The 12,762-nt window shown below is 41.4% G+C and overlaps 1 protein-coding gene across 5 annotated transcripts in view; it reads right to left on the bottom strand.

The window, feature by feature from the left end:
* The window catches only part of ZNF18 (zinc finger protein 18), a 19,864-nt gene that overhangs the window by 4,415 nt on the left and 2,687 nt on the right, over positions 1 to 12,762 (bottom strand). For 2 of the 5 annotated variants that reach the window (XM_017531405.2, XM_017531406.2), the window contains exons 2-6: positions 10,641 to 11,113; positions 9,153 to 9,342; positions 8,650 to 8,738; positions 2,804 to 2,888; positions 1,994 to 2,104 (exon numbers count right to left, since the gene is read on the bottom strand). In XM_017531405.2, coding sequence (XP_017386894.1) covers positions 1,994 to 2,104; positions 2,804 to 2,888; positions 8,650 to 8,738; positions 9,153 to 9,342; positions 10,641 to 11,027 — 862 coding nt within the window. In that variant the 5' untranslated portion in view covers positions 11,028 to 11,113. The remainder of the gene's footprint in view (positions 1 to 1,993; positions 2,105 to 2,803; positions 2,889 to 8,649; positions 8,739 to 9,152; positions 9,343 to 10,640; positions 11,114 to 12,762) is intronic. The other 3 variants (XM_017531407.2, XM_017531408.2, XM_017531409.2) reach the window with 3 other exon arrangements.

Here is a 12,762-nt window from a genome sequence, read left to right as displayed (position 1 = left end):
CCTATCATAGGCAGGATGGCCCTTGTAGACTCCTCACATCTAGTAAAAGGCAGGATCTGCTGGGACCATGTCAGCAGGTGAGATAAAGGAAAAATAAACAAACAAAAAATGAGTAGGAATACAGTGAGCTATATATTGCAAATAAGATCAGACTACTAGGAGTGATATGGGAAATCTCTGTACCTTCGACTCAATTCTACTATAAACCCAAAACTGCTCTAAAATATATGTCTATCAAAAAAAAAAAAATCCTATTGCAACAACCTCCAAAGCAATATTTTTTCTGACTACAACCCACGGTAAGTTCTATGGACTAAACTATGATCCCCCAAAATTCTTATGTTGAAGCCCTAGCCCCCAATATGATGGTATGTGGAGATGGGGCATGGGACCTTTGGGAGGGCTTAGGTCTAGATGAGGTCCTAAGGGCACAGTCCTCATGATGGGATTAGTTCCCTATCCTCGCTCTGTCTCTTTCACCTCCCCCCCATCTCTCCCTTGCTCTCCCCCTCTTCTCCCCTTCTCGCCAACCCCCCTCTCTGCTATGTGAAGACACAGCAAGAAAAGCGAGGTCAGCAAACCATGCTGGCACCCTGATCTTGGACTTCCCAACCTCCAGAAACGTAAGAAATTAATGTTTGTTGTTTAAGTAACTTAGTCTATGGTATTTTGTTACAGCAGCCCAAGCTACAGCAGTAATCAATATATTTATATAGAAACACAGTACACATGTACACAGAAACATGACCCACCACTGCATCTGATATTTCCTATTCAGTCGTATTGCTTCTTTTTTTTAATGCTGGTTGTAACAACTCTATCAAATGATTCCACAACTCACTAATTGGTTATGCAATGCAGTTTGAAAAAGACTGTTCCAGAAGAAATCGTTGTGAAATAGCATGATAAATATGTTGCGTAAAATTAAAATCAAATATATCTCAAATATATCTCAACTAATAATTGCTCTCTGTGTGGTATATGGGCAAAAGAAAATAATTAATTAGATCCCACTGGGGAGAAAGAATGGCTTGCCCAACAATACCTATCCTTGGTCCTCTTCTTCCTCTGAGGTTCTGGGATTTACTGTATATATAAAAGTGTGTGTACGTGTGTGTATGTGTGTGTGTGTGTGTGTGTGTAAATTTCACAGTTAGGTTTTACATAACTTGAATGTTTTGGAAAAAGTGTAGAAAGCAAAGGTTGACTGCTATTTTCTAAGAGTACAAGTTCAGATTTCTTCTTCCCCAGTCTTAAATTATTTTTAAGAAGTATAGGCGGGTGTTGAACAATGAGAACACATGGACACAGGGAGGGGAGCACTACACACTGGGGTCTGTTGGGGGGAAATGGGAGGGGACAGCAGGGGGTGGGGAGTTGGGGAGGGATAACATGGGGAGAAATGCCAGATATAGGTGAAGGGGAGGAAGGCAGCAAATCACACTGCCATGTGTGTACCTATGCAACAATCTTGCATGTTCTTCACATGTACCCCAAAACGTAAAATGCAATAATAAAAAAAAAAGAAGTATTTGTTGATGTTGCTGTTTAATAAATGTTAGGTGCATAGAGATTAGATAAAACATGTTTTTCTGTTTATGTCTAGATACTTTAACTTCTTGCTAGGAAGGGTAATAATGGCTGTGACATAGTCCTTTGCAATGAAATTCTACTCTATTTGTATTGGTCTCAATTTGTGTGAATCTTAATTCTTTCTGAGAAAGAACGCTAAAACAACAGGCAAGATTAAAGGCAGCAAGTCTGACGTGTGGTCTTCCCTCCATGGTTAAATATGTGTCAACAGCCCAATAGCCAGAGGTAAGTAGACTCCATCTCAATATTCAGATCGAACCAATCAAATCATGGCTAGTTATAACAAACGTAATGGAGTATTCCGTCCCCCACCACACACTTCCTTCACCACCTCCCCAGTCACCTCCAATGTAATGACAGGCAGTCAGAAATGATTCCAGACCAATGAAAGATTACTCACCTATGCAGCTGGGTCTTGGGATCTTCTCATTGACATGAAGGTACAGTCCTGCCAGCTCTTCCCCATATTCTATTGAATTAGTCAGGTCAGGTTTGGAATGGGAAATGCCTGCTGTAGAGAGAAAGATGTATGGTGGGCCTTGATGAATGGGGAAGCCGGGAGCTCAAGCTATGTTTTTCAAAGGAGCACCTTAGGCATCCGGGAAAATATGATGGCTCTGGACACTTGTAGAAAGTCACCTTAGAACAGCGTGTGGAGCTTATAAGACACCAGTACTCATAGGGTGACCTTGACAGATGGTAAAGGCCACAAAAGCAAGAGTCTAGGCAGGTGAACAGAAAGGTCTGTAGACTGCCTGGCAGGCTGGTGTGAGAATCGTGACTGGGATGCCACCAACGGTTGGTTGACAAGTGTCGTTTATTAGAAAAGAGAATGGACTCAGAGCCAGCCACAACTGAGTTCCATCATAACTCAGCCCACTTATGAGCTAAGTGGCAGTGGCTAAGTATTTGATCTGATACTCACTTTCATCAGGCTTAAAATGAGAATACCATCATCCATTTCAGAGATTAAAGAAGTTACTCCATGCAGTGTACCCACAAATAGTTCCTGGCACACTGAATACTTTCAGTACAAGGAAGTTCTTACTATAATTCTGCTATCTGCAGCTTGCCCCAGTTCCCAACTATGCCTCTAATGATTTCCTTCATCTAGCAATTGTAAGTTCAGCAGATGTCTCTAAGAGTGCATAGAAAATGCCTGTTTTCCAGTACTTCCTTCTCCTTCCATCAGGCTAACCCATGCCCTCACCTCCTGAGACCATTTTCCCATAGGTCTCCAGCATGAGATCCCAGTATTGCTCCTTTTGAGTAGAATCCAGGTGTCTCCACTGTTCCTGGGGAAAAAAAAAATACAGTACCATGACTCCAATGAGATATCATGACTCCAAATATCCAATGAGGGTATTTGAACCTGCCTTCCCTGCCTAAAGGAAAGCTGCAAAGAAAGAAACGTGCCATAGTATCCTGGCCATTGCAAGGCCTAAGAAATCCCAGGAGAGTGGTGCAAGGAGCAAAGAGGCCAAAGGGAAAACAACAGTCTCTACATCAGTATTTCTTTCCCTAATTAGAAAACGTCTAGACTTTATGTTCTGCATTTTTTCAGCTGAATTATTTAAAAATGAAGAACATACAGAGGACAGGAGCCTTTTCCATACTATTTGTTTTTTTTAAAACTCAAGTGCCTGTACTAGGGATCTTTGAACAGGAAGAGCCTGGTAGTCCCACTATTTAGTTAAAATCAGGAAATTCAAAAAGCAAAAGAAAGAAGTTAGAAAGGAATCTGTTGGAAAAGCAAGTGCAAATCAGTAAAATGTAGTTAGAGTCAACTGCATTGTAAGCTTTACCGTGAAACAAAGATTGGTATATTCAGAGAAAAGAGAGATGTTATAGCCATACTTGAAATCTCTTATAGTTCTGCTCTTAGAGTCTAACATCAGACAGTGAAAAACTGGTGGGTTCTCTGGAGCAAGGTGTCCCCTCACAATCTCCAAAAGAAGCCCTGCTTTTCCTGTGGAACAACTGACTGGGGACATAAAACTAGGAATACTATCCAGCTAGGGTCTGCTTTCGTGAATTCAGATTTCAATCTTCCACCAAGAAGTTGACTACTAGAAGCTCAGATTGTAGAGCAGAGGGATCAGCAGCCCATTTTCTGGAGTCAGACATACTGAGTTTTAAGTCCCTACCTTGCCACTTTCTAGCTGTGTAACCTTGAGCCAGTTTCTTAACATTCCGGAGTTTCAGGCCTCACCTAATGATGGCACTAAACTCAAACAACTGTTGGGAGGTTTGAGATAAATAATGCAAGTGTCACCTGTTTTCACTGCACACTGTACTTGTTTTATTCACAGAATGTATCTGCTTATTAAATATTTATGTGTATGTACATGTGCATATGCACACATGTAAGTATTTGATTGATTGCTGCCTCTACTAGCAATGTAAGCTCCATGAGAAAAGGACTCTGTCTGTCATACTCTCCATTGTATAATACCTTCCCAGTTCCCAAGAGTTCCCAAGACTCTGCCCAGGACAGAAGAGGCACTTGATATATGTTGCCGGGGTGAAATAAAGCCCTTAGCAAATAGGTCCTCAGTAGGTAATATATATTATTACTATCACATGCAGTCTCCCAAACTCACCCCAAGGGTTTGCAGAGAGAATTAAGGGATTCTGCACACTTTCAGAAACCCCGAAATTGACAATCATGAATAGCCAGGCTTCAGGGAACAGAAATGAGGAGAGGAATTACTAAGTCATCCTCCTACTGTACACAATATACTATTCAGGGAAGGCTCTCTATGATATGGTTTGGCTTTGTGTCCCCACCCAAATCTCATCTTGTAGCTCCCATAATTCCCACGTGTTGTGAGAGGGACCCGGTGGGAGATAACTGAATCAAGTGGGTAGGTCTTTCCTGTGCTGGTATCATGATAGTGAGTAAGACATTATCTGATGGCTTTAAAAATGGGAGTTTGCCTGCACAAGCTCTCTCTTTGCCTGCCCCCATCCACGTAAGATGTGACTTGCTCCTCCTTGCCTTCCACCGTGATTGTGAGGCCTCCCCAGTCATGTGGGACTGTAAGTCCAATTAAACCTCTTTCTTTTGTAAATTGCCCAGTCTCAGATACGTCTTTATTAGTCCGTGTGAAAACGGACTAATCTACTCTCAGTCCTAAACCATGTCTGCCCCCTAGCACATCAAAGGGAAGTAGAAATGGCTCAAGGAGAAAGGAGACACCAAAATGTTTAATTAGCAGGTGCTAAGCCAAACAAACAAACGAAAGAGAGTTTGGATGTTTTTGGGTGGAAGGGATAGAAAGCTGAAAAGTGACCTCAATTTACACTTAATTACATAGTCAACTATTTATTTATTTATTTATTGAGATAGAGTTTTGCTCTTGTTGACCAGGTTGGAGTGCAATGGTGCGATCTTGGCTCACCGCAACTTCCAACCCTAAGGTTCAAGCGATTCTCCTACCTAAGCCTCCCGAACTGCTGAGATTACAGGCACCCACCACCACGCCCAGTTAATTTTTTTGTGTTTTTAGTAGAGACGGGGTTTCTCCATGTTGGTCAGGCTGGTCTCAAACTCCCAGCCTCAGGTGATCTGCCCACCTTGGCCTCCCAAAGTGCTGGGATTACAGGCATGAGCCTCCGCACCTGGCCTACATAGTCAACTATTAACTATAACCACATTTTTAATGTGACTTTAAATTTTTAATTTTTAATGTATAAACAGCTAGCAATTTATTCTGTTAATCTTCTGTGAATGCAGCTATTTTAACAACCTCCTAAAAATAACCACTTGAGCAAACACTGCCGAATATAGGAGTTCTCGGTCTTTTTGGTCACAGTAACATCTACCTGGCTGCCTGGCTTGCTGACACAGGACCTATTCCATGAGCAGCAGAACTGTAGCTACCAAGAAGGGTACAAGGCAGCAAAGGATACAGCCACCAAAACCCCCAAGGGTCAAAATCAGCTCATTCAAAAACCAGAAAAGTTACTTCAGGAGCACTAAGAAGGTACCTCCAGCTTAGACACAAATTTACTCAAAGAACCGCCGAGAAGCTGGGGACATTCAAATAAAATGTCCTACTGAAGAGGCAAGACACCAGTGGCAGCCAGCTTGCCTTTTTCTCTTATTTGGAAGAGAAGGGAAAACCTAACTTTCTATCCTGAAAGACAGAAGCATGGGATTTGATGGGAAAATTCTATTTTTGTGTGGAACTAGCACCATCTTGTGGGTCTATGAGAAATTACCACAACTAACTTGCACTGAGTTACCTACACAGTGTTCCTTTCCTTTAAGTTTGAAAACAGAGGAAGGTGAATAAATGTATTGCTGGAGTCTATGTGAGGTTCTGACTGAGCCATGGCTTCTACTAATGAAATTCTACTGTGTAGTGGTAGTGATACCATATCATTATTCTGGCATTATTTATGAAGTTCCTCATTTAAGAGATTAGAGGGAGTGACTAATTTACAAATTCCCTTTACTTCCAAAGGATTCCATTAAATATCAAAGTCTTTCTGATGCAAATAACTGTTGCTAGTTTGGAGGGGATATTCAGATTGGGTAGGGATGACTTTTGTTTGTTTGGCTCGAATGGTTGCTAACTAAAATGCAGGGAAATACAGACACACATGTATATTTAAATACAGTTGTAAAAAGCAAATTGGTGCTGATGAAGATTTTGAATCCTTTGACTAAGTTATCCAGAACAGGTGAGGATACTCTGTACCTACTACAAAAAACAATAATCCTCTAAGCCTGGTTGACATATTTCACTGAATACCCAAATCTTTTTCACCAAGCAATGTCCTGCTTAACAATCTGGTTTCTGAAGACCTTGAAAGCAGGCAGAAGGGTACCTTTGATTCACTAAAAAGGCATGTCTCTCTGCTGCCACCTCCCCATCCACCTTCCCCCAGAGTAAACTATGAATCTGGTATTCGAATTTTTATATCTCTGAGCCTGGAGAGCTGAAGCTCAGACCCTGGTCAGAAACACTGCATTAAGCACCACCTACTGCATTCTCTATTTTCATCTTCTTCACTCTACATTACATTGCAAGCCAAGTCCCAAAAGGAGTTCCTTCAGTGTTTTAAATATTTTAATTAAGGTATACAGGTTCCTGAAAAAAAATTATTTTTACAAAATTCAACTTTTCAGAATTGTTAACTACATACCAAGATAAATCTATCCCAGAGACTTCTATGTACAGCAAAAATGAAGTATTAGGAATTGTTGGATTTACCTTATGTCTGAAACAACTGAAAACGGGACAAAATGTATGAAACAACAGTTTTCAGACATTGCACATTACACAGAGCAGAGCAGAACAAGATCCCTGAAAGTGGGAAAACAAATTCAGTGCCCTCTAGTTATCCAAACATACTGCCTAGACAGAGGATCCGGGCAGCGGCACAGGAATGGGAACCCAGGCTGAGCCAGGGATCCTCCCTGAGATGAGCAAAAGGAGCTCAGAAGGGAAGGCCAAGATGGTTAGAGTTGACAGGGTAGAAAAAATCTGAGAGGAGGAAGCTGTACAAACAGAAAGCTCCAGAGATCTACAGAGCACCCCCTCCAAAGTCTGGGAAATAGCCGCCCAAAAGAATCAGAGGAAACAATCCTCTGAGTTCACACAGTGCTGGAAACAGTTTATATTTCCACCAGGCAGAGTGGAAAACCTGGTATATGAAGGGGCATCAGACTACTCAGAATACTCCAAAGAGAAGTGCCTTGGCATGGAAGAAATAATACTAGACTAAAGGTTTCTCTGGTGCCATATAACAAACAAACTGTGTCCAAATAATTGCATCCTATAGAAAAGCTCAGGAACATTTATAGTAATACAAAAACATCCAGTACCCCACAAGGCAAAATTCACAATGTCTGATATCCAATCAAAGATTACCAGGCATGGGCACCATAGTAAGACACTATCTCTACATAAAAATTTAAAAATTAGCCAAGCATTGTGGCACATGCCTATAATTCTAGCTACTCAGGAGGCTGAGGCAGGAGGATGGCTTGAGCCCAGGAGGTCAAGACTGCAGTGAGCTGATTACACTGCTGCACTCCAGCCTGGGTGACAAAGTGAGACCCTGTCTCAAAACAAACAAAAAAGACAAAGATTACCAGGCATACAAAGAAGCAGGAAAACAATCTCATAATGTGAATAATCAATCTATCAAAACTGAAACAGAACCAATACAGGTAGTAATCCGTAGATAAGGATATTAATACAAACTTAACTATATTCCATATATTGAAGAAGCTAGAGGAAAGATTGAACACATTAAGTATAGACATGAAAGATATAATAAAGACCCAAATCAAACTTCTAGAGGTGAAAAATTTATCTAAAATGAAAAATAGACTGGATAAGATTAACAGCAGATTAGATGCTGTAAGAAGAAAAGATTAATGAGCTTGAAGACATAAAAATAGAAACTGTCCTAAATAAAACACCAAGACTTCAAAAACAATGAAAAATATACTGGATGAGATTCATAGCAGATCAGATGCTATAAAAGAAAAGGTTAATGAACTTGAAGACATAAAAATAAAATTTTTCAAAAAAAAAAAATCAGTAAGCTGTGGGACAACTTGAAGAGCTCTGATACAGATATATACATTATCATTATACACATTCCACAGATATTATTTCCCAAGCCCTTAAAGGAGAGAAGAAATAAGCAAGACAGAAAAAAAAAAATGCTTTAGAAATAATGGCCAAAAATTTTTCCAGTTTAATGAAAACTATACATCCACAGATCTAAGAAACTCAATGAATCCCAACTACATGAAATGTGAAAAATGTGAAAATTATTCCAAGGCACATCAAAATCAAACTTTTAAAAAATAAGAATACACTGAAAGAAGCTATATATACACATTATATGCATAAGAACAAAGATAAGAGTACATTTGGCATGATTCTATTTTTACAAAACTCTAGAAAAAGCAAACTAACATATGGTGACAGCAGATCAGGTTTCCTCAGGATGGGGAATGGGTGAAGAGAGGCAGAAGAAAGAAAAGGTAAAAAGTTTCCCCTTCACCTTTTTTGTACCTCAGCTCACCTGAGGTGCTGCTGGGAGCAGTGAGGTTCCGAGGTCCTGGTCTCTGATCAGCCTTTCCGCCAATCCGGCAGGCTGGGAGGCAGCCAGGGCTGAAGTGAGGAGAGGAAGTTTTCAGAATCTGGATGTCTTCCTTAATGACTCCCCAGAGGCAGCAGATAACAATCTTCACAAATCAGAACAATACCTGTACTGCCATCTATATTTCAAGAGTTGTGTTTATCTTCCTGACAAACGCCAACTCCCTCCAACCTTCCAGTCTCACCCATATTTTCTCCCACCTCCTTCCTCCGAGGCAAAATCCAGATGGTCTGGCCCAGTCATAAAGCAGTTTGACACACAGACTTTGATTCTCCAAACAAGATTGGTTTATTTAGGTCTACCCTGTTTGCAAACCTCTCAGGGATACCCTAATCTGAGCAGCATACCATTTCGACTCACACTTAGGCCTACTAATCACAGCCCAAAAATCTCTCCAAGAGAACACCATACAGCACCATCCTCACCTAATTCTGCTTCTGCATCAGATTCCTCTTTCACAATGTGGCTCAGAAGCTCCCCAGGCCCCGAGGATGAATTCTCAAGTCCCAACTCCTGAGGTACCACTTCAAGATGGGGCTCCACTTCCCCCACTTGGCTGCTTTGAGATTCCATCTTCTCTGATAAGATGTCCTGTCCTAGGACCTGGATACTGATCTAGAGACCATATGTTAATTAGTAATTACTTAAGAACCCAGAGTAGTGATCTCTAAAAGATACAAAGCTTACCCTCTACAACATATCATAAGAGTGTCTAGGGATGTGGAGTAGAGAAAGAGAAAACCAGCTTTTATTTCTAGTCCAGCAGGAACCAGGGAATTAAATATCCCAAAAGACACCAAAAGCTGAGGCCTGAACCAGGAGTGGGAGACCTTCAAGACATCCCATGAATGTTGTGCCTCTACTGGACATACCCCACCAGTTAAAACTCAGGCATCTATTGAATAACTTCTCAGACATTCTAGCCTAAAGGTGGAATGTGCTGGGAGATTTTACCCTCAATCCCCAATAGCTAAAAGGTGTTCAGAGTCAGAGAGTATTAGAATTAGGTGAGGTATGGGGGGGACCCAGATGTGGTATAACAAATATACATTTAGTCTTTGTCCCAAGTTCCTGCAAAGAGCTCCTAAAGCCCTGGTAATTTCCTGAGTGACAGGAGTGAAAGAAGAGCCTCTGTTATTCATAATGAGCCCTTCTCAACCACACCTGAATTTATGCTAGGCTCCTAGATAGCTTCAGTATGGGGGCTGGCTGCCAGAGGAACCAACCATGAGATTAAAGGGTTGGAACTTCCAGTCTCTCCCCGCATCTTCTGAGGAGGGGAGGGCAGCTGGAGATACTCAATCACCAATGGCAAATGATTACATCGAGTGTGCCAAAGTACTGAAGCCTCCATAAAAATCCCTAAACCATCGGGTTCAGGAAGCTTCTAAATGGTTAACCTCATTGAGGTACTGGTAATGTTGCATGCCAGGAGAGGCATGGAAGCTCCACACCCTTCCCCCTATACCTTGCTCTATGAAGCTCTTCTCTCTGGCTTTTAGTGAGTTGTATCCTTTATAGTAAGTCAGTAATACTAAGTAAAATCCTTCCCTGAATTCTATAAGTCATTCTAAGTAATTATCAAACTTAAAGAGAAGATGGTGGGAACCTCCGAATGTATAGCCAGTTTGTCAGAAGTACAGGTGGCCTCTGGGACTTGTGATTGGCATCTGAGAGCAGGAGTGGCTGTCTTGGATTGCGCTCTGAACCTGTGGGGTTGCGCTAACTCCAGATGGTTAGCTTCAGAACTGAATGGTTGGGTACTCTACTGGTGTTAGAGAATCAGAGAATTGGCCATTGGTATGAAAAGCCCCACCCATTTGGTATCATGAGTGGTATCAGAAAAAAGACAACACACCTGATGGGACCAAAGAGGAGCCCTGTTTCACTCCCAGATAATACCCTCTGCTTACCCATTGCCACAGTCTCTGGGGGTCCCCCTTCAAACTCTCCACAAGCGTCACTGCCTCTTCTCCACTTCCCGGACACTGTTTCCGCACCCACATCTGGATCTCCCCAGGCAGGATGGTCAGAAACTGCTCCAACATGAGGAGCTCCAGGATCTGCTCTTTGGTGTGAACCTCTGGCTGTAGCCACTGGAAACAGAGCTTCCGAAGTTGCTTCAAGGTCTCATGAGGCCCAGACATCACCTGGTAACGGAACTGCCTGAAAAGCTGGCGTGCAGTCTCAGGGCTGGAGAGTTCCTCTTGAAGGGCAGCATCTGATCCAGAGAACTGGGAGTCCTCGGCCTTCGTCAGTGATGGCAGCAGGCCTAGGGCCTGCCCCAGGTCAATGGGCATTGTCCGGCCTGGCAAGTCCTTTTAAGTAAAGTGCTTCTGAAGTGGAACTGTCTCTGGAAAGAACTAGGTCTTCACCAGGAATGAGACTAAAAAGGGAATGAGATTGAGTGGTATACACAGGAGGGGGACACATTTTCAAAAAAAACAAATTCATATGCCCTGCCCAAGAAGCCTTGGAGTCAACTATGGAGCTTTTGAAATTGCTCAATGGATACATGATTCTATTTTGAAAGATTATAAACTTGAAGCCACAAAGCAAACTACTGATACTGTACCATACCTAAACAGCCACCATCTCCCTGCCCATTTTCTAACGCTCTTTCTTGGTCTTCAAATGCCCAGACAAAATGAAGAATAAAATGCATCATAAGAAGTATTTTCACTATAGATTTGCAGGTAAATGGCTCTTCTACAGAACACTTCTATATCTTCATTTATATATCTGCATTCTAAAAAATGAAGCTGGAAAAAGATATTAGTGCCCTAGGAATAAAAGCTAATGTTGAAATATTCACATGCTTTCATAATAAATAGAAAGTTAAAAATAACAAGTCTTCCCACAAAGGTATAATGAAATTTCCAAGAGACCTCTTTTGAGTGCCATATTGAAACAGGTCTGTTTGAGAATTTGTGAAAAAAAACAAGTATCATACCTGACACTTTCAACCTCGGGGTTAAAGAGGATTGAGAAGACTGACTACCTTGAAAATACTCCTATAGCCTTGATATAAATAATCACTATTTTATGTGAATGGTATCAAAATTTAGAAGAGCACAACTAAGACAGTAGGAGAAAATTAAACGGCAAAATAATATTGTTATTTTAAAAGGATCATCCACTATTTCTAGTTAACTTTCTTGCAAGTAATCATAATATAGGATTATTGGGTCCATCCTTAAATGTTATGAAGAATTTGGTGGTCATCATTTCTCCCTAAGATTAAGCACAACAATAAATAAAAAAATACCCACTCGCTTGGGGATCCAGCCTAGAGATCAGTACAATACTCTAGCTTTCGGTAGCTGCTTATTTCTTAAGGTATAGGAAACAATGTCTTCATCCTTACCATTTCACCCAAATAATTTATCCTACATTGGAAAATCATTTAAAAACTAAAACAAAAAACACCAAATTTTTTCATTTTTCTTTTTTTTTTTCTTTGAGACAGAGTCTCACTGTGTCGTCCAGGCTGGAGTGCAGTGGTGTGATCTCGGCTTGCTGCAACCTCCGCCTCCCGGATTCAAAGGATTCTCCTACCTCAGCCTCCGAATAGCTGGGACTACAGGTGCCCACCACCATGCCCAGCTAATTTTTGTATTTTTAGTAGAGATGGGGTTTCACCGTGTTAGCCAGGATGGTCTTGATCTCCTGACCTCATGATCCATCCACCTCAGCCTCCCGAAACACCAAATTTTTCCAAGGGCCCAAGAAACGAAACAGTGAGGTCAAAAGAATTACAGTTGACCTTTGAATAATGTAGGAGTTAGGGGTGCCAACCCCCACATAGTAGAAAATCCATATATAACTTCTGATTCCCCAAAAGCTTAACAGCCTCCTGTTGACTGATGCTTTAAATAGTCGATTAACGTACATTTTGCATGTTACTGTATTTTTGTGATAAAATAAGTTACAGAAAATATTATTAAGAAAATTACAGGGCCGGGCGCGGTGGCTCAAGCCTGTAATCCCAGCACTTTGGGAGGCCGAGGCGGGTGGATCACGAGGTCAAGAGAT

Source organism: Cebus imitator, unplaced genomic scaffold, assembly GCF_001604975.1.
Source record: "Cebus imitator isolate Cc_AM_T3 unplaced genomic scaffold, Cebus_imitator-1.0 Scaffold72, whole genome shotgun sequence".
NCBI lineage: Eukaryota > Metazoa > Chordata > Mammalia > Primates > Cebidae > Cebus > Cebus imitator.
The sequence above is the reverse complement of the archived record's forward strand: the minus strand, read 5'-3'. Positions and strand labels throughout refer to the sequence as shown.